At 39.7% G+C, this 27,133-nt stretch overlaps 4 protein-coding genes across 7 annotated transcripts in view; 2 read left to right on the top strand and 2 right to left on the bottom strand.

Moving 5' to 3' along the window:
* Positions 1 to 351: 351 nt before the first annotated feature.
* Positions 352 to 2,159, top strand: LOC127363567 (type-2 ice-structuring protein-like; the record flags this gene model as incomplete). The annotated part of the gene is made up of 5 exons (XM_051400240.1): positions 352 to 604; positions 809 to 918; positions 1,051 to 1,185; positions 1,276 to 1,381; positions 1,802 to 2,159. Coding segments are annotated over 5 exons (672 nt in total), but the record flags the coding sequence as incomplete, so codon positions are not given.
* A 421-nt stretch (positions 2,160 to 2,580) lies between these two features.
* Positions 2,581 to 16,029, bottom strand: si:dkey-9k7.3 (circularly permutated Ras protein 1). The gene is made up of 19 exons (XM_051400069.1): positions 15,942 to 16,029; positions 13,497 to 13,548; positions 13,071 to 13,136; positions 10,670 to 10,804; positions 10,452 to 10,538; positions 10,269 to 10,354; positions 9,910 to 10,107; positions 9,723 to 9,767; positions 9,519 to 9,608; positions 8,621 to 8,772; positions 8,435 to 8,516; positions 7,816 to 7,943; positions 7,609 to 7,693; positions 6,396 to 6,502; positions 6,063 to 6,175; positions 5,687 to 5,798; positions 5,313 to 5,453; positions 4,622 to 4,715; positions 2,581 to 3,528 (listed from the first exon to the last, which is right to left on the bottom strand). Exons 2-19 carry the CDS (start codon positions 13,546 to 13,548, stop codon positions 3,391 to 3,393), a joined length of 1,911 nt encoding a protein of 636 aa, XP_051256029.1. The 5' UTR covers positions 15,942 to 16,029; the 3' UTR covers positions 2,581 to 3,390.
* A 301-nt stretch (positions 16,030 to 16,330) lies between these two features.
* tkfc (triokinase/FMN cyclase) lies at positions 16,331 to 25,403 on the bottom strand. 3 transcript variants are annotated; one of them, XM_051400072.1, is made up of 18 exons: positions 25,271 to 25,372; positions 23,822 to 23,898; positions 22,601 to 22,790; positions 22,392 to 22,496; positions 21,986 to 22,173; positions 21,302 to 21,380; positions 21,123 to 21,212; positions 20,591 to 20,625; positions 20,394 to 20,478; positions 20,207 to 20,296; positions 19,915 to 20,031; positions 19,203 to 19,322; positions 18,839 to 18,976; positions 18,630 to 18,736; positions 18,418 to 18,524; positions 17,848 to 17,881; positions 17,601 to 17,693; positions 16,331 to 17,499 (listed from the first exon to the last, which is right to left on the bottom strand). In XM_051400072.1, exons 2-18 carry the CDS (start codon positions 23,825 to 23,827, stop codon positions 17,341 to 17,343), a joined length of 1,743 nt encoding a protein of 580 aa, XP_051256032.1. In that variant the 5' UTR covers positions 23,828 to 23,898; positions 25,271 to 25,372; the 3' UTR covers positions 16,331 to 17,340. The 3 variants fall into 3 exon arrangements, with proteins under 3 accessions (XP_051256032.1, XP_051256031.1, XP_051256033.1); XM_051400071.1 differs by lacking the exon at positions 23,822 to 23,898 and having other exon boundaries at positions 25,271 to 25,403; XM_051400073.1 differs by lacking the exon at positions 25,271 to 25,372 and having other exon boundaries at positions 23,822 to 23,917.
* The window catches only part of exoc6b (exocyst complex component 6B), a 97,249-nt gene continuing 95,465 nt past the window's right edge, over positions 25,350 to 27,133 (top strand). For both annotated transcript variants that reach the window (XM_051400054.1, XM_051400052.1), the window contains exon 1: positions 25,350 to 25,490. In XM_051400054.1, coding sequence (XP_051256014.1) covers positions 25,402 to 25,490 — 89 coding nt within the window. In that variant the 5' untranslated portion in view covers positions 25,350 to 25,401. The remainder of the gene's footprint in view (positions 25,491 to 27,133) is intronic.

Genomic DNA, 27,133 nt, shown 5'->3' with positions numbered 1-27,133 from the left:
GAGTGAAGAGGAAGGTTGCAATTCACACTTAATCTTCCTTTAAGTCTCTTTATAATAAACAATAGACTATTGAAAGCCCCTACAAACTTACTGAAATCAACTCTCAGTGTTAATTTGGGTATGCTGTGCAGTATACTGAAGGGGAATTACATGTTCCTCCATTAACACCTGAGCACCTGACAACATGACCAGATAGTTGAAGTGTGAAAATATGTTGGGCTGAACCCCAGATCAGGTCATACGTAGCTTATATTAGGTTTTTGTTTTTTTTTTTCAATCAAGAGGTATGAACACTCTTAGCTCTGTGTGTTTTTTTCTTAGCGACCTTTCTTGCATTAGATCAAAAGATAACACACTCTATATAAGAACTGGTCTGTTGTTCAGCACCTCCGCACAGGAAGGCCAAAACCACAGGCTGACACTGACAAAGAAGATAATTCTGCAGGAGGTTTTGCTGTGACACATCTCTTTCTTTTTCTCACTTACTTCTCTTCACAAGTATTAATAGGTACTATTAGTTTTAATATCTGTATCACGTCTACTATGAGAAGGCTGACCGTGATGGCACTTGTTTGTGCCATAATGATTCTAGCCAGAGCTGATGGTGAGTGTTAATCCTAGAGTTTTGAGGGTTTTTTTCTGTGTGTGTGATTTGTACACATCCAATAATGTAGCATGGAGACAAACCAGAAGCATGGCACTATCAGACACAAGAACAACTGTTCATCCACATTTGGTATAAAATTATTTGTAATTCAATGGTTCAAATTAACCAAGACGCATTGCCTTTCTTCTCCTTTCTCTTCAGCCGAGACTCAGCCAGTCAAGACACCAACATCTTGTCCCAGTGATTGGACTGGGATCAACGGTCGCTGTTTCCAATATGTTCAAGCAGCCCTTACTTGGGCTGAAGCAGAGGTAATCAGGACAATGTGGGTCCAGTGTACAATGCTGACACACAGTTTTCGGCGTTGTGTAACTTGGTGTTTTTGTATTTGATTGATTGATTGATTTTTGGAAATTAAATTCCATTGTTTATCTCTTTTGTAGAAAAAGTGCCTGTCCATGGGTGCAAACCTTGCTTCTGTGCACAGTGCCAATGAGTACCTTGAAATTCAGATGATAATTTCCAGGGTCACTAAAGGGTTTGGAAGAACATGGCTTGGAGGCACTGACTGCCAGAAGGTATATCATTTGTCATTGCAATCATTCAAGTAGGATTTATTTATTCATTTATTGTTTTCATTCAGTTTTAAATTCAGTCGTGTCTTTAAGGAGGGCGTTTGGTTGTGGAGTGATGGCACACCTTTCGACTATCACCACTGTGGAAAGTTTGACAACCGCTGGTGGAGGGAGCACTGCTTGCAAATGAATTTTGGAGGTAAAACACATTATGAGAGCGGTGTGAATGATGACGATAATGATCATTTTTGCAAAAACCCATAGGTGAAAAATGAAAAAAACATTACCAAAGCACCCTCTCAAATGCCCCTATAATAGATATCTGCTCAGACAAGCTTAAAACAAACAAAACATACCCAGTCCAAATCAATGAACCAACACGCTAAATTTACACAATACCATAGATATATGTGACCTATGACTATCTATCCATCATGATGTGGTGAGTTCTAAACTTGAGAAAATATTGGATCACTATACTGCTAACTACAACTAATAAAAACAAATGATGTTAATAATTATCATAGTGATGTAATGATGGCAGCCAAAGGTTTACTATTAACAGTATAAAGTGATATATTTATACAGAAAAATGACTGACTGTCTTTGGTACTTGCAGAAAACAAGTGCTGGAATGATGTGAGGTGTTCCAGGAAACTTCCAGCTGTCTGTGCCAAAAATCCTTAAAGATTCCTCGGCTGACAGAGAGGCATAAAGTACCTGTAAAAACCCCAAACTCTGGTGCATATGCGTTTGGGATTATGACACGCATTTATTTCTTTTCTGTCGCTACTATTGCTACTTGTGCAAAGGAATGATGTGACAAGGGATATAATTACGAGTTGGATTGTCTCTTAGAGGACTTGTTTTTGTAATAAGAGCAAACTGAATGTGTTATGAAAAGAATGCTTTTAAAGCTTCTTCTGGAGAGTGAACCGTTTTTCTTTATGCAAAAATAAAAGGCTCAAGCACTGAAACAGTCCGCTTTGTGACTTTTTGTGAAATCTGCTGTTATTAGGGGTATAGCACTCTTGCATATGTGTGAAGATACCGATCAGCATGTATTTTGCTGGCTAAAGGTTTACTGCTACAACATCCAAACCTCACCCAGACCTTCCCGTTTATGATATTGTGTCAGGGGCCATTTTGTTTTGCCTTACAGTTCCTGCTTTTTCAGATAAAATGAATGACCATTTTTAGTTGCTCTATATGTGCCATGTTTAGTGGCTCTTTGTGAAAATGCATGTTGCCACAGATGTCATTTTCAGTACATGACACTATTAATTACAAATTTAAAAGGTTAAAAAAAAAAGTAAATTAATTTAAAAGTATATAAATAGGTATATAGTGAAATTATGGTTCTACACACAATAGTATTACAGTAACAGGCAGGACGAATTAAAAAAAAAGAAATCACTTTATTTGACATTTATCAAATGAATTTAGTCTCATTTCATGAATTAAATTCATGTAAAAAATAGATCAAAGTAAATACAGTGAAAATAATTTGGTAAGATTTCTTGTGAGGGGCACATGAGGGAAATTTAATTTAAGGATTCCTGATATCACTGATATCAATACCGAGTGAAATATGTCATAATTTACTACTGTTCTACTCCTGATCATATATTTAAATGAAGTACCACCAAATAATTTGCCACTGTTTCAACACAAGGCAGTTTTTAGTTGTTATCACTGTGCACATTCACACAAAAGCAGCAGAGATGCAAATATTGCAGCAGTAAGAATAATGTTCATGTGCCCAGGATGTCATTTAAGGTGTTTGGTATTAATCCTATTGACGCTAGTATTGATACTCAAAACAATCTACCGAACTTCGTATTAGTATTCGTATTCTTTTGGGATCAAGCAGGTGAACGATAAAAAATCCTCCAAAAATCTTTTTTAATCAAACCCACAAGGTTTACAATCATGTGAACATTTATATCCCAGAGAAACAATCTTCTTCTCCTTTATACTGCTGTGAATAAATAGGCTTGAGAATGCATTCACCATTTAACCACATTCCCTTTTTCTGGGTTGAGTAAACAATGCTGTGTCAATTTCAGTGCAATTTGTAGATTTCAGTATTAATCCTTCACAGTCATCAGTGGAACAAACCATTCCTGTACTTACTGTAACAAAATGTTGTTAGCCAATATGGCCAATATGTAATCAAGTGTGCATCTTTGTGGATGACTGATTTCTTTACATTGCTTCCATGAGGGCCTTCTTTTTCTTCCTCATAGGCTTCTTCGGGATCTCAGTTGTGTTGCTGCTTTTGTTGCTGGCACTGCTGGCTCTTTTCATCTGGTACATTACCTTAGCTGCTTCATCAGAGAGAGTCTGCAGGGTGAAAGAGATGATAAATCAGTGCGTAAGGGACATAAACTGTCCCATCTGTGAGCCTCGATTAAAAGGAATGTAGTTTAACGGTTTTTAAAGTCTCTGGAAACTTGAATCTCTGGAAAGTTTTTATGGAACACATAAAAATCATATATTTACGTGTATTGGAGAAAACTCATTCATGTCAAACTGATTGCATCACCCAAAGCGAAAATGGATTATTTGGAGTTCATGTCACCTAGATTTTGCTGCAGTTGCATTAGATTCAAAAGTTAGGGCAGTTTATGTTAGAGTTAGATGAGAAGATTGATTCCACTCTCATATCTTTTCAATCAACATAAATGATGTAAAGATCAATATAAAGCTACAGCAAGCAGTCGGTTAGCTTAGCTAAGCATACAGGCTAGAAACAGGGAAATAGCTAACCTGACTTTTATCATAATGATTTTATTTTGGTTTAGTATGAATTAAACACACAATATATGTTAATTAATAATGTTTAGAGGTGTTGGTAGGCAAATTTTGTAACACTCCCAAGCCAAGCAAGCTGTTTCCCACTGTTTCCAATCTTTATGTTAGCCTATGTTAACTGACTTCTGGCTGTATTTTAATATTTCATATTTATCATAGAGTTTAGAGTTGTATCAAGCTTTTCAATTTAACTCTTGGAAAAGAAGCGTATTAATGTAACTATCACTTTATGGGGCCAAATAAATTCGATCGGTGGCAGTTTAGAGGTACTAAAAACACGGCACAATCTGTTTTTGAGGATCGATCATGGAGTCAGAACATAAAGTGCTTAATGAATGGCCACAAGGTGCTACTGTTTTCAGAACTGCACCAAAAGCTACTTCTACTTGGCCCATTGCCTCTTTATTGCCCAAAATTAGCTGACATCTGTTTTTATGATGTCCTGCTTGATAATAAAAAAAACAGAAACAGGAGGAAAAGAGAAACAAGAATGCAAACATAGCCACCTGATAAAACTGCAGATGACACAAAATTAAACCTTTTAAACCCTCTTTGGCTTAAGTAATAAGGATCTTCAAATTACTGTATATTAACTTCATTGATAAATTAAATGTATGATTACCTGGGATTCTGGTGTGATGTCGTCACAGATTGTTGTCATGGTGTCCATCCAGTTGCCATAAACACTCTCTTCCTTTTGGATTGGCCTCTGCTTACTATGGGGCAGACAGAGGAAGAGTATTACCCAGAACAACACTCAGAGACACACTAACCTTAACCATCAAACCTGCATGCCTAGCCTTAACCTTTATCCTAACTTTAACCTAAACCAAATCCTAATCTTAACACTAAAAATAAGTCCAAAATAAACAGATCAAAGCCCACAATGTGACTACGCTACCAGAAAACACACGTGCTTGCACCCAAACAGAGACACTGAGCTATAGTCCCCATAATGTGATGTAAATCAACCATTGTGTATAAAGCAATGCATATTACTTGTCTCATATTGTTTGTTATTATATTTATCATATGGTTATAGTCTCTGCATTTAAAATTATAACAATTTATAAAGAATGTCTAGAAAGCTGTGAAGTTTGGAAATAGTGAACTTGTCATGACAGTAACAACTGGTTTAACACAAAAATTGGAAATAATATTTCCTATTCTTTATATTAAATCAAGAGTGCATCAACATAGCAACATATTATCAATGGCTTGATATCCTGCCATTCCATCCTTGTTTGGTTATTTCAATATATTGTCATCGGCAACCTTCCTGGTTTATAGGTTTATAGGTAAGACAGTCATACCTGATTTGGTCAAGCAGTTCTTGCTGTGCTCTCAGTTGCCTCTGTGCTTCCTGCACTCGACCCTCCATGGTTAAACTGGCACAGAGTTGAGCACAGTGAACGCCAAGCACCGCCATGTTGAGGCTACCGGCGGAAATCCGACTTTCAGACAGAGGTGAGAAAAAGATATAAATGATCTCTGTCTAAGACAAACACAGCAGATCATATTCTTGACACTCGAGTTTCAGCAATGATATTAAAGTGATTTTTAATACATTACAGTTACTTTATGAAGACTCTAACACAGATTTTGGTGTCAATTATGATGGTTTTTGATACTCTTACCAATACAATCGAGTGAATACCACAAACGTTCTCAACCCTACACTGTTTACCTGCTGGTAGTAACTGGTCGCTGTTCGGTAATGACACGAGTTACTTTTTCTTGGTCTCTGGTCTTGAAGGTCAGCTGGAGTTGGAATGGAAGCGTCACCTTCTGCAGAAAAACTGTCACACACACCGACACACATCTTTGAAAAAGCACCTTGTGCCAAATTTAATTTGCTGTGTTATCATTACTAATTTGTTAATAATATGTTAAACTCGTTCACTTTCATTTTATGTGCTCACATTGGCCAGCAGAACACACTACTGGGTGTGAGTACCCACAATGTTAGTGGGCTGCCAGGTCACGGTCCCCACAATGAGGTATAAACAGGCTAAAAGAATACGACAAAGTTGATTTAGTTTGGACAATAACGCTGGTCTTACCATCCATATACTGTGGTTTTACAGCAAACTGGAAGGTGATCTCCAGATCCTTGGTCACATTCCCTATCTCTCTCACAAGTTTGTGATTGTTTTCATCCTCGTAGGGGAAATACCTAAAAATAAAGTCAGAGAAGAGGATTGGGAACAGAAAAAACGTAAATGAGTATTGTATCATATTTATATTGAATATACCACCATGTTACAGTATATACATTAAACTTATAGTGAGCAGGGACATGTTGGTGTCTGTGGTCTCCTCCTTGGTAGGTTTCTACACACAACACAACCTGAAAAGTTCCTGTTCCTGTATTTTTAGTGTCAGTCACCACTTACACTCCATCAGGAGCGAGCAGGGTTGCCTTGACTCCTGTTGCAAGGACATTATCCATGGAGGCTGACTGGATCTCTGTTGCAACGGTACCGATGCTCACCATGTTCACCTGAGCAGCAGACGGAACAGGAGTTTATGAAAGTGTGAGTTTTATAAGTCATGTGTATTTCTTCATATCATTTTACACACATACTTTGATTATTTAAAAACTATACCAAACACGCAATTTGTTTTGCTTCATCACACCATGCTATGACAAAACACACATTTCAGTACTTCTCTCCACATGCCCTGCATGTTTTTGAACAATAATTTTAGAAATTATAATTTGGTCCTACTCACAAATGCATGTTTAGGAGAAGGGAATGTAACATTGAACCACAATACAGGTAATAACACTGTTGGGTATGATAGATTATCAATCTCAAACAAGTTCCAAGCCTCTGCAAGTTAATATTCATAACTTATTGAACTAAAACCAGCTGCTGCATGAATGGAAATCCATCCAAACCAGACTTAAGGGTCTACAGTCATGCTAGCGGCTCTGCAAGGCTACACTTAAGGTGCCAGTATACATCAGAGGTGCTCGTTGGATGGTCAAAAAGCTCCACACCTTTCCTTTCCAAAGGGCTGTTTCAGACAATTTCTGTAACTTCTTGCCATTTGTGTGGAAGTATAAAAGCAATGAGGGTTAGAACTTGTCCCTCTAGCTCTTTTTTTATTCTTGACACAACTATTTCTGTCACTTTTTATGTAAACAACCAATTGCAACACAGGAGAGACTGAAAATGTGCACCTATGCCCATATTTGGGTACTCCTCCCTCTCAGTGATGGCCATCTTTCAACTGTCCTCCAGTGATGGCCGTTAGGAACATAAACACACTATAAACACTTTTGTCTTCTGACATGGAATAACACATCGTGCAAACCAGTTCTTTTCTAGTATAACTCCACCCTTAGGCTTTGACTAATATGTAATGCAAACATGCTTTGTATCTGTCATTTCTTGTATAAACAAAACCACCAATATGTTTTAGGCAGCCATTAACCTAACATCTCCATGTACATAGAAAATGAACCTATTGGTAATATGCCACATTGTTTGTACAACTACAACCAGTTTCACAGCATTAAACAACTATGTCAAAGAAGTTTTGTTTTGTTTTTCTCAGTGGTAGCAACTGTATTTATATGAATGTATGTGTGTGTCCCACCCTTCCTCCAGTCGTGTCAGCGAGTCTCCCAACGTCAGCGAGGCGACAGTCTGTCCCTTCAAAAGTCATGACTGATATTATGACTCTGAGTGATGATAAAGAAAGAGAATATATAAATTTTGGTTTATTTTAACTTTTAATTTAATGAGATTGAGACGTCTACACAGCAATACATTCTGTTCATCATACAACTGTGTGTGTCCTCACCCACTCTCCACAGCCTTTTGAGCCAGTTCCCTGTAGAAATATGGAGTCTGGGGAGAGGGGGACAGAGAGGGAGTTTGCTCCATCTCACCCAGTCCGATGTTGGCTCTGCCGTCAGTACACAAAATCACCTGCAGAGCACAGAAATCAGGAACTCCATTACCCACAAGTCTCCTTGTCGGTTCTGTCAGCTGTCAGTCGACACAGGTGGTTTTCATTTTAAAGATGAAGTGACACCGTACTCAGATAATGATTAATGGGGGGTCTGTGTATGTGTAGGCACAATATAAACATGAAATATACATTATATACATACATACATCTATATATGACTGTAAAAAAAACACAAATGACAAAAATCTATATTTATGTGTGTTTCTTATTGTTAATCTGAAAAGTTTATAAGCAATATGGATTTAACATATGGCTTAATCTGCATTATATAAGTGCCAGGAATGTTTTTTTTTTAAATACCCATGCATATAAGGGTTGTTTGTTTAAATTGTACAAAAACAGTGGTGTAAAAATGTCTTCCTTGATTCTCATGGTGGTGATAAGACTCCAAGAAGTCACTCCTCCCATGCCAAGACAAAGACGGACTATACCTTTAAGACTCACTCACCTTTGACCCGGAGTACCTTGACGCCATGGCAACTGAGGCTAACGCTGCAGGACCAAGACTCGTAGCACCATGTTCCCTGAGCCTGAATACAGAAATATTAAAAACAAAGATGAAAAACAATGTCTGAACCACAGGGTAGCACTGAATCTGCCACACACAAACAAAACACCCTCCATCATCACTTACTCTTTGACCCTCTGTATTAGTTGGTGGTAGGTCTCAGCAATACAGTGTGGGATCTTATAAGACATACCCTGTTGCCATATATGGTCAGAGTCAACCAACGCAAAATCCCTGAGAGTGAGAGGCGTGCTAGTACCATCGCCGTATATTACAACCTGTAAAAAACAAATGGATGAGAGAGAGGAAGGTTAGAGGGTGTTTAATGTTAAAGTACGGCTGCATTTAAAATAGACTTTAGACCACTTTTTCCTTCCAGAAGAAACCTTCTGCTGAAGAATAACTTCCGTTAGGTAAACAGGAAGTCTTCTCTTGCTTTTGTGTTTTCATATATATATATGATTCTTTTTATAGGGGGTTTGACTGTCTCAGTATTGCTCTGTCCCCTGGTTATTTAAAATGTTCTCCTATGGTAGATGTTCTTGGACTGAGGTAAAACGGAGGCTACGGCAAGTGTAGTAATATATTACTACCATGAAGTTGTTATGGGGTCTGCACAATGGCTAAAACCTCTCACCTTCTCCTTGTGACCCCTGACTTACTGAGGACATAAACAGTTAGCACTTCAACTAAAGAGTAATTCAAATAGCTTCATTTAAAGAATTTGCATAGGCATGAAGAAGTAAAAGTATTCAGTATTTCATAAGAAAAGGGCAAAAAGGTTTGCTTTTCCTCTTATATCCCTTTAATCATCCTGGACTGACCCAATAATATAACTATGGGCTTTATTTATCATAAATTGAGAACAATAAAACACAATTAAATAAGATTATACATATGAAAAGACATTAATTGAATGTATATTTTAAAAATAAATTAAAATAAAGATAAAAAACAGTTATTACAATTGCCAAATAATATTTTTCTGTCTTAATTTTAAAATGTAGAAAACTATTTTTCATACATCATCGCTGAATGTGACCAGTGCCACTCTCCTGCGGGGGGACTGCTGCAGCAGAGATGTTAGCGCCCTCTGCAGGGCATCCTGGGTACCCTGGGGAGGGGGGAAAAAAGTGTTTTAATATCACCACATATCTAAAATGTATATTACACAATGGGTTAAGAATGTATTTAGCCCCTTAGTGATTTAGTACCAAACACATCTCACCTCCAGTCTGGATATGTATGTCTGAGATCCAGTGCTTGATGTTACCTAAAGAGGAGCAAACATGTCAGTCCTGATCCTTTAATGCATTGGTGCATTTGCATAAGTAGGATCTGAATACGTCTTCCACCTCTGCTTCTACATACACACACACACACACACACACACACACACACACACACACACACACCTCCGTAGTGACACTCATGCTGCCAGAAATGTCCACACAGAACACCACCAGCGTGTCCTCCAAGTTCTGGTAGTCGTCCTCGCTCTGATTCGGCAGGTAAAGCTCATCACTGTGTACGCCTGCACGCTGACCGACACACACTCGTGCCCCGCCGTCGTTCACGCTGTTTTCACATCCACAGAACTCACACACCCATAACTGAAGAAGAGGAAGAGAGGAGGGAAGGTACACCGCTCATTTGTTTGAACCATCTTTGTCCAATATGAGCTTTAATTATGCCTTTAAAAGAAAAAAACTAAACAAAAAAGTCATAAACGTGTAGAGAAAACAACATCACAAAAGACATATTAACCACTCACATTCGTCTGCATTGTACTAAGACATGACAGGGCAGCACTACATTTCCCACAAATCACCGGGCTTTGAAAACTCTCCAGGCCTGAAGCTGAGAGAAGGAGAAAAATAAAGTATGAAAAAAACAATCGAGCAGGAGTGTGTGTGTGTGTGTGTGTGTGTGTGTGTGTGTGTGTGTGTCTTCTGACCTTGGCTGATATCAACCAGTTTTCCGATACTGAGGGAGACGACGTTGATGTTGGCTCTCACCCTGCTCTCACCTTCCAGCTTGTCAACTGATGAATCACCACAAAGGAATGAAAATAGGCAAACAGCAGAATATGGATTTTAAAAAAGCGCTCGTGATTTACTTTACTTTATTTCCTTTACTTTAAAGGAGCGTGGACGAAGGGCAAACAAAACTCACATCTGGGTGGGACGGGAGGAGGGAGGGAGAGGGGGCCGAGTGGAGGCTGAAAGGGGGGAAGAGGTGGGAGAGGTGGGAGAGGCAGAGAAGTAGGCCGGGGTTTTCTGAGACGACGGGGAGGCAGCGGTGGAGGAACTGTACCAGGAGAAAGAAAGAGAGAGAGACAGAACAAAAGAAAAGAAAGATTGTGCTATGAGTCATAGTTCAACACCAATACAAAAAAATCAAATAAAGATCAAAAACTAGAGTTTTCTGATGTCTTTTTTTTAATCTTTTTTTTTAACCTGCAAATGTTAGGAAGCCAGGCTAACGAGCTTTCTTCCTACGACAGTAACAGGTTATTTCCAAGGGCGAGCTAACCACATGTAGTTTCATCTACAACTCAACTGCAAGACCAATCTACATCTATATGTCACATATTTACTCTGACAAAGATGTTTTAAAATGAGTCAGCTGGAAAGAAAAAGTTAGCTGAATACAAGGTTTTTCATGTAGGTCACTGTTGTTGACCGTCTGAAATTAAGGACACATTGTTTCAAATGTTACGGCAAATTTTGAACTCAACTCTTGCACTGTTAGCACCGTAAACTGCGAATGTGCTGTGCGAGACCTGAAAGCTTGAGAACAGTAACTAAGGGAAGCTTAATAGCGAACATAGGACTGTTAATTAGCATATTAAATGTTGTTAATCGTCTACTTTTGATTGGGGTCAGCCCTATGTTCCCACATTTCTAGGACATTTTCAAAATTAGGTCTTGTGTTCCTACATTGGGTTAAGGGTTAGGGGTTAGGTTAAGGTGACCAGATTTCTGAAATTAAAATCGGGGACATTTTCAATGTGGCGGTGAAAAATCATTAAATATTATCATGAAATAAAAAACGGGGACAAGTACTCCCCCGTTCATGTATTTTAACCAGCTTTTATTACACAAGAGATAGAGATAGAGATAGATAGAGGTAGGGGTGTGGTTACAGAAACTGCACATGGTTGCCAGTTGCCAGTTCACACAAAATAAATAAGTTCATACACAACATACCATTTATCGAGGCCGCTGGTCTCCTTTTCTTTCCTTTTTGCCGCCTCTAGATTGTTGTTGTTGACGCTGCTGCGTCTGTACGTCATATGACGTCTTCTCTGGAGATGGGTTAAATGGCTATCCTAATAACTGGTGTTTGAGTCTGCGTGCATTTTTCCCCCATTCAGTGTCAAAATCAGGGACATTTTCGGGGGCAGCTTTGACCGGGGACAGGTCACCCAAAACGGGGACTGTCCCTGGAAATCGGGGACGTCTGGTCACCTAAGGTTAGGTTGGGTGTAATTGGCTACCAAATTGGGAGAAAGGGGGATAAAATCTGATACAAATGTATGAAAAAGGAAATGTGGGAACATAGGGCCTAATTTTGAAAAAAATCATAGGGCTGTGCCGGCTCTGTCCTGGGTTGCCCCCTCGACTCAGTGCAGGTGGTGGGAGAGAGGAGGATAATAGCAAATCATCATCACTGATGGACAATGTCTCCCACCCCATGCAGGACACCATCAGTACGCCGAGCAGCTCCTTCAGCGACAGACTCCTTCACCCCAAGTGTGTGAAGGAGAGATATCGTAGGTCCTTCCTTCCTGCTGCTGTCAGAGTGTTTAACAATGTTAAACACAACTGTTATCTGTTGTTTGTGGATTCTTACTGTTTTTTCTCTTGTACGGTGTTTTTATTTATTATTTCCCTACTCTAACTGTTTTTTATACGGTTTCCTCTCTCTCCACTTTGCTGCTGTAATATTGGAATTTCCCCATTGTGGGACAAATAAAGGAATATCTATCTACAGTACAAGTACAGGAAGAAACAATTCGCCTACATTATGACAATTAGTGGTCTGTGTGCTGTGTATTAGTGTGCAGGAGTTTTCTGCATCACTGTGACACTATTCAATGATCAAATGAGACTTTTGTAGACTGTAATTATAAGTACAGCTTTGTTTTTGCGTCATTATATTTGTGTGGACTTCCCCTTGTTGAATTGCAATCTGTAGATCTTCAACCTGCCTCTGTGTTCTTTTCTCTCTCTTGCATTTGCAAGCATGCCCACACACACACTCACTCACTCACACACACACACACACACACACACACACACACACACACACACACACACACACACACACACACACACACACACACACACACACACACACACACACACACACTCACACACACTCACTCACACGTTACTACTTAATATGCTTTCCTGTTATTTTGCTGCAATACTCTTGAGAATGTGATGAACACTCTGAACAACAGTTAAGATAGATGGTGTTGACCTTTATGGATGCTGTGTGTGTGTGTGTGTGTGTGTGTGTGTGTGTGTGTGTGTGTGTAAGGAGAGGGATAGGGAGGGAGAATTACCTTCTTGTTGTTTAAAAGTTACCGTGTTGTCATACTGGGGCTTCATAAGACAATCAGCTGTGGATGCTGGGAAAATGAGTTCATTAAGATATATTTATATATGAAACACGCTCTTATTTTGAAATATAGGTACGATCACACAAAGGATTATCTGGCACTTCACCACGATTGCTTCACAATAAGAGCGTTAAATAGCAATCAGGCATGGTATCAACATAGAATTAATAAAACAGGAATAAAATCCATAACAAAACAACAAAACATGAATTATCAAGTGGATAAATGTATCTAAGTATTGAGTTTTTAAAAAGAATCTTGGTTTTTGGATGATATAATATAGACAAACTCATTCAAAGTTAAGGGGTGACATTTAACACTCAAAAGTTTCTAATAAAAGTTATAAAAAATGGAAATGAATGCACTCACCTGCGCCATCAGACTTCCAATTACATACAACATGGCTGCAGGCAAACTCCATCTGAGAAAGACACAAAGTACTGAATGTTACTTCAACTTTATTTTAAATCATTTCTTACTTTCCCACGAACCAACAGGGGACCAGAAAAGAGAGAAACGTGAATGTAGGACGCCGAATTCAGACATATCAGCGAAAAACGACAACAACAGCTTCCTGGCATCGTGGATATATGGTCACCATGGCAACCGTGGGCCTTGATTTGGTTATTTTTCTAGTTAACAGGTGGGTGAGTAAAACCATGAAAGCAGCCATTTCCTGTTTGAACAACTGTAAGATAAAGTAGCACAACATGTTAAATAGTGGCCTGGTATGGTTTAAGCATGCATACAGTGTGTGTGCACTGTATGCAACAGTAGGTTTACCACATGTGCAGTAGTTTAATGGATATTACTAAGAACTGCCATGATCCGACACAGCTGTGGGTCCGCCATTAAAGAGGTGCAAGAAAATCTGATCTGACTGTGAAATATTTGTTTTAAACCAGATCACAGCTACAATATTCGTTTTAAAGTTACATGACACAACAGGATGTATAATCAGGCTTATTATCGGTTGTTTTTTAAGTGGTCACACCTCAAACTGCCTTGTGTGTCTCTAACCACAAGGTAGTGCGATGCTGATGATGATTACTGCACTGAACCAAAACAGAGCTAAAACAATTACTTTATTCATTATTTAGTCGATGGAACGACTTTTTATCAGCAACTATGTAGAAGTAAATAATTGTTTAAATCATTTTTAAAGTAAAAATGCAAACACTTAATCTTAAATAGGACCATTTGCTGATTTTTGTTGTTGTTTTATACCATTGTAGGTTAAACATCTTTGGATTTCGGACTGTTTGTAAGACTAAACTGGTCATTTTAAGGTGTCAATATGAGCTCTGAATAATTGTGATGAGTATTTATGTGATGACATTTGACACAAAGAGACTTTTTTTTGCATTTAATGACTCTCAGTCTTTTATCTGTGTTCTTGCAAACCCATTTGAGAAGCTTTCTGTCACAGTTTCCTGCATTCCTTGACATTTCATAAGTCACCATAAATTGAATAAATAATAATAAAAATAAGATAATCATTAGTTGCACTGTTGATGAACACAGGTCTAATTTTCAGCTTTATTGTATAAAGTGTATATATTTTTTATATTCTAGATTTCTATTGCTGTGCCAAATTTGAATTTCTCCTACACAGGATCAATAAAGGAACTGAATCCCGATTCATTAACATGGAGGAATCCGGAAAATGACATCATTTGTGGATTTAGCTTGAACTTTCACACTGTACCTATACAGTGCATGTCTGGTTTTTCTGACCACTCAAAGCGCTTTACACCACGATTCACACACACATCCATACACTGATGCTAGGGGCTGCCATGCAAAGTGGGGACACAAGGGACACATTCATACGCCGATGACACAGCATCGGGAACCATTTGGGATTCAGTTTCTTTGGGATTCAGTTTCTTACTCAAGGACACTTTGACATGCAGCAGGAAGAGCTGAGGATCGAACCGCCAACCTTCTGCTTGGTAGACGGCCCGCTCTACTAACACGACAAAGATCACCCCGTGTCTTTGAATAAATGTTAAAGGAAAACTTTCGAGATTTAGGTAAATAAGATTATAAATATGAGGGCATTTGCTCTTTGTAGAGGAGAAGATCGATACTACCGTCGTGTGTTTGCTAAATAAAGCCACCATTGGAAACAGCTGACCTAACCGGGTTCAATTCAAAGCAAACAAAATCAGCCTACCAGCACCTCCATAGCTCAGTAATAAACACTTTACTTTTACTTTTACTTTAAAACATTACTCTGTTCTTTATTCTGTAAACCTGTTTCCAGCCTTTGTGCTAAGCTAAACTAGCCACATCCTTGCTGCAGCTTCATATTTGACGTTTACCGACGTGAGGGTGCTATCGATCTTTTCATCGAACTCTCAGCAAGAAAGTGAAGAAGCGTATTTTCCCAAAATGTTTTCTTTAACACATTCAGAGTTGCTTAAAAGAAACCAACTTAAAAAAAAGTTCACGTTATCTATTTTCAACCAGTTTTTTTACCATTAAACAGATATTCCCTTCTACACTTATATCTCATACTATAATTTGTACCTAACTGTAATGTTATTCTTATTATAAGAATGATACAGATATCTGCTTTCCCAAAGGTAACATGACACTTACTGTAGGTAAAACTGTTAATGTCTCACTTCAACCTTTGGACACTCAACTACATAATATAATTTCGGTAAATGTCAAATCAACAGAAAAGAATAGAGAACGCAGGAAACTGGTAGTTTTAGTGGTTGTCAGGTTCACTGATCTGAAGTGTCTCTAAAGGGAAAGCACTTTCCTCATACCTCACATACATTACAACAAGAAAAGAATTACCTTGGCCGTGGTCTGTGTACAGCTGTGTCACTAAAACTGAAAGCAAGTGTTTGCAGCGCAGCAGGTTTATCATATGCGTGTGTGTGTGGGCGTGTTCAAAGTCTGAAAAAGCAGGGCTGCACTCGTCTGTGTCAGGAAGTTGGCGTTGGAGTTTGTAGTCGAGAGAAATGAAAGCTAAAAAGGAAGAGAAGAGTTGAAAGAAAGAAGAAAAAAGACCGGTATCTACAGACGTTTAAATCATAACCAAAGAGAGACAAACACATGTAAAAGATGTGTAACTTTTGACAGTGTGTGTCTCACAGAGGTTCCCCCAATCTGCTCACTGAGCTTTGAACTCTGTGTGTAGACTACAGTGACTTGCATGCTGTAAATAACACAGTATACATATATACAGTATAATAGTAACTTTATTAGTTAGAATTAACACTGTTAGTGCATTTAATCCATGTTCAGGATGTATGTTACACAGTGCAAGATGATTATATTATATATTATATTATTAGTCTTAAAGGAGCACTGCAGCTATGAGGAGGAGACAAACTTTTGACAGTTTGAAGGTGCTTACCAGGCAGGGAGGGTCTAATGAAACATGCTATCAAGCTGTATTATGGGAAATATAGGATAACATGTTTTTTTAGAGCCGTCTTGGAGAACATCTCTGCCCCTGCTACTTCAATTTTGACCATAATTTGTCTCTCACAAGTCCCTAAGTAGTTGGAGTACTCCTTTAATTATAAAACTCTATTTGAGGGAGTCCAGTCAATTAAAATAATCTGCTTTTAATTAGGAATGTCTACTATATACAGTATAACCTGTATACACTGTATGTAATGTCTAATTATTCTGTGTATTTGCTGTGAAAATCTAGTTATTAGTATCTTTAAACATGTTCAAACACCACTGAACCTGTGTGTATTCATTGATCTCTAATGTATTTCATTACTAATAACAAGGAATGTTCAATTCATAATTCAACTGCTTATACAAAACTCTCCTGCTGCAACAGTTATAATCATTTAAATCAGTGATAACAATAATTTATTCAAGTCTTGAACTAAACTTAGTAAAGTATTTCTGAGCTTGTTGATCAAATTTAAAGGACCATACTGCTGTTTCTTTTTTTTGTTTTTGACCAATTACTAAATCTTGTGTATGGTTTCCATCACTACTAATAATTTTACAGAGCATACTGTCAGATTTCAGATACATTTTCTGTCTTTCAAGCACCCAATTTCCCAGTTTGTGTTCATTTACTGAATGAAGATTTGCTTAAAATGTGCTTCAAAGTGGTACAAGTAACAGTTAACACTTATGTTTTGTGTTATTGAGGCCTAATAGTGTTCTTCTGGCAGTATTAGTCTGGTGAAAGTAATAATCTGCTCGGATACTATTAACTCGATTACTTCTTCCCTTCCAGCGACTCCAGCACGGCTCTCAGGATGGCGGCCACAGCCACGGCGCCGGGGTCGGGCAGGGTGACCCGCTCAGCTGCGACGTAGCTGGCTCTCCCCGCCCTCGCTGTGAGGTTACGCGTCGACTCCGCCCCCGAGGCCGCTCTCTAGGAAGAGAGAGGGAAGACAGGGCAGAAGATGAGGCAGCTCGGGGGAACATGTGAACAAACACTGCAGGCAGCATTACAACAACAGTGTGTTAATGCACCTGAACGGCAGCCTGCAGTACGGCCATCTGACCACCAGGCGGTGCTGTGGTTAGCGTCATCAGCTCATCCACAGCAGGACACAAAGCATCCAACTAGACAGGGAGAGAAACAGAGATATGAAGACAAAGTACAGTACAGTAAAGGCAAAAGATTTACAATTACATGAATATTTACAGCTTGAAAAATAATATATTAATCAGGAATTTATTAAATCAGAAAAGACGCGTCAACAACAACAACTCTCACCATCGTTCTGTCTCCAGGGTCAGCACCGCCATATCTGAAAGACAGAGTCATGTGAATGTTTTTGAACTTTTGATTCATTTATCATTTTCATTATTGTTTATTTGATCATTTCCCTTTATTGAGTAGTTGTTTATTGGTTAATTCATTGTGAAATGATGTTTTTGTCAGACAAACACAACTCCTTGAAACTGAGAAAAAACTAATTCTTTCCCTAAAGAAATTACTTCAATGAACTATCATCTATATTTTTATTAATTCACTTTTCAGCAATTAAAAAAATTATCTAATTATTATTATTAACCAACACTTCTGTCACAATTTAATATTCTATTCAGCACCTCAAAATGGCTTATATAGACATGAAGTGTTGGAAGTCATGTGTCATCCTGTGGCTTCTCTTCTCTTCCTCTCTTTGTTATTTATCAAAACCACTGTTTGTTTTTTTTATGCCCTCCTAATTTACAAAAAAAACCTACATTACCACACACGCAGATAAGATGCACAGCAGCACACGCAGACATGTGGGTATACTGAAAATAAACACAGGCAGACACACACACAGCCACACACCTCCTCATGGCCTGTGTCCCAGCATGCACTGCACTAGCCCAAGCTGCAGCGTTGCTCCGGCCCTCAGTCACATGACCAGCCGCCGCGGTCAGGAACAGACTGTACAACTGAAACAAACGAAGATGAGTGAGTGTGTGTGTGTGTGTGTGTGTGTGTGTGTGTTTGTTTGTGAGGGTAAAGCTGACAAGTAAACACTTTATGTCAAAACTTACTGCTCCTGAAGACCCGCCCATCTTCTCCTGCACCAATCCAGCGAGGACGGATAACAGTCGCCCGGGGCAACCAGGGACCACATGATCCTGGAGCCACTCCTGAACGGCTGAATGAGCATTTTCACAGTTGTAAAAAATCTGGTTCGACGATACTTAATGATAACGTATATGTTATTATGCTGCTGCAGATACTACACACGGTTTGATACCTCTAGCGGCCTGTGCATGAGTGTTCCCGCAGTCTCCGTCCCCTCCTGCGCGGTCCAGGGAGTTGAGTTCTTCCTGCTTTTCCAACAGCGTGGAACAAACCTTCTCCAGCGCTTTACGCATCACAGGACTCAGTGGCCCTGGCAGGAAATAAAAAAAAAAAGACATATTTTGTTCTTTTAAATATTCATTTTTGTCTTTTATTAACAACACGTGATGCTTTCCACAGAATTGGGTAGAAGATGAACGAGCATCAACTTTCCTTTTGTAGTTGCTCCTGTAACATGTGATTCCACACAAATTCACCACCATAATATAAAGTGATATATTTACATGTACACACTGTAGGTAACCTTGGAAACCAACCTTCAGAGTGCGCGTCGTCCTGGGGCCTTGTGCTCACGGCTTGAGGGTCTGTGATGTAGCCGCGTCCGCTTACACACTGACTGCTGAGGTTTGGCCAGGCGGGGGCGCTGGTCTTAGCATCTTTAAAAAGGAAAGAGGATGTTAAATCTATGTGTGTGTGTGTGTGTTTGCTCTTGTGCTTCTAACATTGTGAGGACATTCTGTTACGTCTTCTCTCCTTTAAAGGGCTGTTTAATGTTAAAGACTTTGGTTTCAGGTTTAAGAGTAGAATTAAATGTTAGATTAAAGGAATAAGTTCACATCTTGCAAATTATGTTCCAGCATATGTCGAGCACATAGTTTCCCCTAAATAATTATTTTACATTTCCATAAAAATAAGTACTTTATAATATGTTAGTTAGGGAGTTTTATAGGTGTTGGTAGGCGGATTTTGTTACCTTTGGACAGAGCCAGGCGACCTGTTTCCCCTTGTTTTAGGTCTTTATGCTACACTAGGCCAAAAACGTCCTTACTCCAGCTTGTTACTTAACAAACAGATATAATACAGATACTGATCTTCTCATCTCTCCTTTGGAAAGACAGCAATAAGGCGTATTTTCTAAAATGTTTAACAATACCTTTAATCATAGGCTGAATCATAGGCCGAATCATATCAATGAGGGTCCTCACATGTATAGCAATACAAACGTGTGTGATGTCGGCGTATGCTCACCAAACAGTCTCAGTGTTTCCTGGTCGGCCCTCATCAGGGTCAGCGACACTCCCGCCATCTCCAGGGATGTCATGAATGACCCGGACATCACCCTGGCAACGACCACACCGCGACTCTCTGTAACCGTAGAAACCTGCCAGTCACACTCAACGCAACATCCTCAGAGAAGTTTCCCATCAAAGAGAGATCAACTTGGGAAACTGCTGCTGCCTTGCTCTACAGGTCCCTGGCTGGAGTTATTTTAATGCGTATTAATACATTAACACCGGCAAGCAAATGTAACCATAGTTACCAAGACAGACGATGGCCGCTCTAGTAACCACGGCCAACTCCAGACAAGACAAAGCTCCGAGGTTGTTCACACACACAACCACACTGTCTCCTGTATACAAAAATAAAGACTCACACACAGTTCAAATACAGAAAGGCTGCATACACTGTAATCGGTATAAACAGAGACACAGTTATACTCAGAGGACCTGACTTAAGAGGCAGATGTGATTGGCTGTCAGGGTTGGTCATGTGATCCATCATGGTCTTCACCACCTCGTCTGCAGATGCAACCTGATTAACAGGATAAATGAATAAGACAAATACATGAAAATATGAACAGAAAAAGGGTAATTACTAAATATTTATAGAGGATTTAGGTTGGTACTGGCTCAGTCTGAATCACCTTTGACCTTTTAATTCCAGCTTCACCGTGGATTCCTGAGGAAGATGGAAAACAAATGTCATCTTCAGTGCTATAATGCTAAATTCTATCCACTTTCATTGTATTTTGGGGAAATTACACCTTAAACCTAAACTATGCAAATACAGGTTAAAAATGGATTTGTGTCTTTTGAGTGAACTGACCCTTTAAACACACTTTTAGTTCATAAATTACTGTTTTGATGCTCTATAACCAATTTCAAAATTATTAGTAATCCATTAAAGAAGTAGAGCAACAGGCCACTAGAGGGTGCTATTCACTCGTTGACACAAAAACATCAATTTCCACGTCATGCCCAGCAGAATAAACTTGCCTCAGTTTGCAAATTAATACAGAGAAGCAAAAGATGCCAGATATTTACCCTCAGCTACTTATTTCTAATACTTTTTTATCAAATCAGGAATGTAGATCTAGTTCAGAAAAACGTATATCTACAATCCTCAATCTGTCCTCTCTCTCTTTCCAGCTTCTCTCTTTCTTCATCGTCCCTCACCCAGTCCCAGCTCCATGTCTCCCGGTGGTAGCTCGAAAGAGGGCAGGCAGCCTGGGACACTGCACGGAGACAGACTCACCCCCAGCGTACCTGCAATACACACACCAAAAACACAGTTTATCACGAAGAGTATCGCAGCGTTTCTACCGAGTTCAAGTGGGTGAAAAAGTCCGACTCACCAATCCCCTTCAAGACCTCTGTCACCTTGGAAACAATCTGGTCCAATGAGCAGCCTTCCTCTGCTAAAGCACCTGCCAGCTGACAGAAAGTGTCTATTATCTTTTAAAGGCAGGTATCAAGAGGTGCAACAGGCAACTTTTTCATAAATAAAACAATATCTGGGTTGTTGAGTGCATGAGAGCATGAAAGGAAGTGTAGGATAAACTATAAATTGCTGGAGTACTCCTTTAAAATGTATCATTTTTACTATTAAATAATCCTATAAAATGTTTTAAGATGCATTTTATATAAAAACAAAAACTTATTTCACTCTTTAAGTATGGAAATGTGAACCCTTGATATATTGAAATTTAGTATTCATTCACATTTATTAATCTGAATTTTTTTTATTTCTCAGCTTGACTTATAAAACTTTAATAAAAACATCTGTAGTCTAGACCTACGCTTAACTATAGAAACTGCTCCCATGAGGTGACAAAACTGGACCCTCACAAGAAGAAAGTGAAAGAAGAAGATGTCTGAGCAAAGTCCATTTTGCAGAGAAAGACAGTGACATGAGGCTGAAAGCTCTGGAAAATACAGGTACATTAAATGGACCTGAAGTTAAGATTTGTTTTTCTCACGCTACTACTTATTTCCAAGGTGAAGAACGAAGATTCACGCTCAGAATTGCTGTTGTTTACCTTGTGTATGAAGATGGTGCCACACAAGCCTCTCCTCCCGGCCTTACTGGGCTGGTCGAAGGCGCAGTCCTCGGCCACAATCACCATGTCAACAGCGACGCCGTGGTTACGGGCCTGCTCAGCAGCCAGTCCGAAGTTGAGGCGGTCGCCGGTGTAGTTCTTCACAATGAGGAGAACTCCAGAGGCTCCTGTGGAGGGAGGAGGGTTCGACGTCTTCAGTTAATTGCCATTTAATTTAATTATTTCTAAAATTAACATTCACAGTGGTGGCTTAAACTTCTTTTAACACAATAAGTCTTTTCCATTCAAGATGTTTTTTTGGCAATGATGATTCCCTTTATGGCACTGCACACATCTTTAATAAATAGAACAGACAGAATCAGGGGGAAACCCTGGAGTACATTACCGGCACTGTGCAAAGACAGAATGGCAGCCAGGACGCTGGCAGGAGGCGGAGACGCAAACACTCCACCTGCCACAGCTGCTGACAGCATCCCTGCACCAACATAACCTGGAGACACACAGAAGGGGAGGAGGGGGAGTAACATGTGAGAGATAAAAGCTGAGAGAACTAGAAAAAAAAAAGGTCCTATTTTAAAATGTAAAAGCCCCTACCGCCGTGTGCCGGCTCGTGTCCCGACCCCCCTCCAGACAGCAGAGCCACTTTGCCCCTCAGGTTGTCCGGGTCAGAGCGGAGCACAACCCTGTGGCCCTTCAGCAGAGACAGGCCCCCGCTGGCCCTCACGAGGCCGCAGAGGGCCTCGTCCACACAGCTGTCCGCTGAGTTGATCAACTTCTTTTTGGGCTGAGAGAGAAAATATTGAACGTACGTACAAAATGTAGAGTAAGCACACAAAATATGATGAGCTGTTATAGTTTAAAGTAGCACGTATGTCCAAACGATGCTTATTAATAATAGGACGATAATAACATAAAAGTACTTTTCACACACATACCGTAAAACTTCTAATAATAGCCCGGGCGTTTATTTGCTTAAATCACTGAACTCCCCCATGCCTTTATTTGGGACAGGCCTCTATTTGGGACGGGCCTTTAATTCCTTTAGCACAAAACTAAACTAAACTAACTGCTGCTTCTCTTGAGTTTTGTTCAGCAAATTTGACAACTAACATGATTATTATGATGCTTCAGAGATTTTTTTCCGTCTCTCTTGTTTACCGTGTTACCGGTAAGTCGGAATGAATTAACGTTTTACTTTGAAAGATTGAATTGTGGAGAATCTATAAGTGATTTAATGATGTTCATTATGTACATACTGACAGAAGTTTAAACATTTATATTTGTGTAGGAGATCACAACGACTTAAAACTCGCTCAAGCAGGCGACCTGGTTGGGTTTTAAGAGGTTTTTATACATCGAGATCATTTCTATAAAATCCAGACCAGGCCTCTATTGGAGACCTGCGCCTATTAGGGACCCTGCTTTTATTGGAAGTTTTATGGTATGCACACTACTACATAAACCTACATCTTCTTTGAGTGTGTGTGTGTGTGTGTAAGAATGAGGGCAGACACACACACACACACACACACACACAGTAAAATCCAAGTTTACAGAAGCTGCACAATAAAGATGTATGTGCAACAACAACACAGTATAACAAATGGGCTCTACAGCCTTCCCTTCAGTTCCGTCACACTGCAGTGGACTCTGATCCTTTTAGAATAACAAGTGTGCAATGCTACCTCCAGCAGGCTAACAAACCACTGCTGCCTTCCTCCATGTGTGTGCACAGATCCACAGTCAGGAATCGGTCTCACTGCTCAGTGCAATCTCTTCACTGTTCAACCACATCCTTTAAACTTTAGTGTTTACCTCCATTTGGACTCGTCTTGCTTCTTTCCCCTCCTTCCGACAGCAGGTTGAACCAGAGGAGTTAAATCAACCACATTCTGCAAGAATAACACCGGATGTAATTTGCCTACAAAATAAAAGCATGATTTACCAACTAGGGTAACTGCCTACTCGAGCGTGGGTGCACAACTACAGTGGCCATTGTAAAATACAATAAAGTGATTATTATTATTAATCATTATGTTTAATAAGCACGGAACTATAATTTGACGTTTTATCATTAGCTGAAACTGAGGTCCTTTATGTAGTATTGATTTTATTTTGAAAACATTGAGAGGAAGTCTTGCATAATTTTTTACAGTAGAAGAAGGTGAGACTCCCAGTGGTCACTAATCTGATAAAATTGGACTAGATTTCAACTAATTGGAGAGGAAGTCATTGAGACTGTGTGTGTGTGTGTGTGTGTGTGTGTGTGTGTGTGTGTGTGTGTGTGTGTGTGTGTAGGTAATAAAATAATGTTTAATGGGAACATAATTTTGTTTATAGAAAACAAAGCTTGCTAAAGTAAAGTACAGTATGTGAGAAAACACATAAATAATAATCTTTATTTACTTTTTTAAAACTTAAATGATGAAATAAAAGAATAATAAATAATATTTTACGTTGGTGAACCCTCGGTCTTCCTCTCAGTGACCCCTGGAGGTCATCAGACCCTGCTTAGGAAACTAATGTCAGTAGGGATGTTAAATAGTGGGGCAAATGTTCCCATTTAAAATTTGTTTTGCCCTTTTAAAGACAATATTTTAATGAGATCTGACTGAATGACAGTCTGCCTGAGTTTGATTGGGAGTTTGACTCATAAACTACATCTTAAAACTGCCAATTAAATGTATCCCTCCAATGAATTCAGAAGAACAAGATTTAAATGTGATGTAAATAACACCTTTATAACACACATGTAGAAACAACAGAGCACCTGTTAAGCCTGTGGAGATCTATGCATGGTTGGCTACTTTTCAAATCCATAAATATAGATTTATTTTTCTATTAATCTATTAAAATTGGAGCAATTTTGGAAATTAAACAAATTAAATGTTTTGTTAAACATTTTAGAAATATTACATACATCAAATCCATAAATATAGATTTATTTTCCTATTATTCTATTAAAATTGTGCAATTATTTTCTCCAAATTTTGAAATATTTAACAAATTAAATTTCTTGTTAATCATGTTAGAAATATTACATAAGTTACATATATGTAGATTTTCCAGATAAATTCCAGTGTGACAGGCACTTAAAAATAATATTAAATAAATGTATTTATTTATATTATATTTAAATATTTAAAAACAAATATTTATTATATTATTACATTATTTATTATTATTTTATTATTTTATGTCATTGTGTGGACTAATATATAATAATAATTAATAAAAAAAAAAGAAAAGTTAAACTCCGCTCACTCGGGCTGCTTTGACAGACACATCGAACCAACCCTCGGGGTGACGCACACGGAGCCCGGCCAGTTGCGCTCGGCTCGGCTCGGCTCGGCTCGGCTCAGCTCGGCTCGGAACCGTCCGGAGCAACATGCAGGATGGCGAGTGTGGAGACAGCCGCCGAACACGAGCGAATCCTGCGGGAGATCGAGAGCACGGACACCAACTGTATCGGACCGACCCTCCGGTGAGTAAGTTCACCCTCCCCCGCCCCCCCCACCACCTCCAGCAACCGGCGGTTGTTCCCGGTTCGTCCTCCCGCCTCTTCCTCCCTCCCTTCCCCGGTGAAAGCAGCTGAAGTCACGGCGTCAACCGGCTGAGGGAGCGCGGCTAGCTGGAGGGACTAGCAGCTCCTCCTTAGACTCAAAACTTTAACGCTCCTGCGTCCATTATCGGACAGCTAGCCCCGGCTAACTTTAGCAAAACAAGGAGGTGGAGGAAAAGAAAGCTGGTGGGGGGGGGGGTCTGGTGCTTTAACCTGCACAGTGAGTCCCGACTGTCTGACTGCCCCCCCCCTTTTTTTTTTCTATTTTAGCTTTCTTTGCCAAAAGTTGGTCAACTTGTCCACAGGCATTTTTTTTTTAGCAACTTAGGCTAACGGCGGCTAACCTGAGCTAACTGATTGACATTCTGCTCACTGGTGTCAGAGCTTACAGCCGCAGCAGAGGTTTGTTTCTAGGTAGCTGAGCTGTCTGGTAGCTCCTCTGTTTTCATCCCTCAAGTTACAGTCAGCTTTTATATCTGGAGGAGTTTTTGGTGGCTAGTTATTGTCAGTGAGCCTGGCTATGTGGTTAGCAGACAGCCAGTATAGACACTTATATATATATATATATATATATATATATATATATATCTGAGTGTGTGCACAATGAATGAGACCTTCACACAGAAAGCCACTGGTTGATGCTGGATCATGTGTTTGAATGTTTATGAGTGCTGAGACTGTTGCTCAGTGATTTAGTGGAAGCAGCACTTACAGACTTCTCTGTTCGGGGTCAGCTCTATGTTCCCACAGCTCTATGTTCCCACAGCTCTATGTTCCCACAGCTCTATGTTCCCACAGCTCTATGTTCCCACAGCTCTATGTTCCCACAGCTCTATGTTCCCCCAGCTCTATGTTCCCACAGCTCTATGTTCCTACAGCTCTATGTTCCTCCAGCTCTATGTTCCCCCAGCTCTATGTTCCCCAGCTCTATGTTCCCCCAGCTCTATGTTCCCCCAGCTCTATGTTCCCACAGCTCTATGTTCCCACAGCTCTATGTTCCCACAGCTCTATGTTCCCCCAGCTCTATGTTCCCACAGCTCTATGTTCCCCAGCTCTATGTTCCCACAGCTCTATGTTCCTACAGCTCTATGTTCCCACAGCTCTATGTTCCCACAGCTCTATGTTCCCACAGCTCTATGTTCCTACAGCTCTATGTTCCCACAGCTCTATGTTCCCACAGCCCTATGTTCCCACAGCTCTATGTTCCCACAGCTCTATGTTCCCACAGCTCTATGTTCCCACAGCTCTATGTTTCTACAGCTCTATGTTCCCACAGCTCTATGTTCCCACAGCCCTATGTTCCCACAGCTCTATGTTCCCACAGCTCTATGTTCCCCCAGCTCTATGTTCCCCCAGCTCTATGTTCCCCCAGCTCTATGTTCCCCAGCTCTATGTTCCCCAGCTCTATGTTCCCCAGCTCTATGTTCCCACAGCTCTATGTTTCTACAGCTCTATGTTCCCACAGCTCTATGTTCCCCAGCTCTATGTTCCCACAGCTCTATGTTCCTACAGCTCTATGTTCCCCAGCTCTATGTCCCCAGCTCTATGTTCCCCAGCTCTATGTT

The sequence above is a fragment of the Dicentrarchus labrax genome, unplaced genomic scaffold (assembly GCF_905237075.1).
Source record: "Dicentrarchus labrax unplaced genomic scaffold, dlabrax2021, whole genome shotgun sequence".
Lineage (NCBI taxonomy): Eukaryota > Metazoa > Chordata > Actinopteri > Moronidae > Dicentrarchus > Dicentrarchus labrax.
This window is presented reverse-complemented; position numbering and strand designations above follow the sequence as displayed.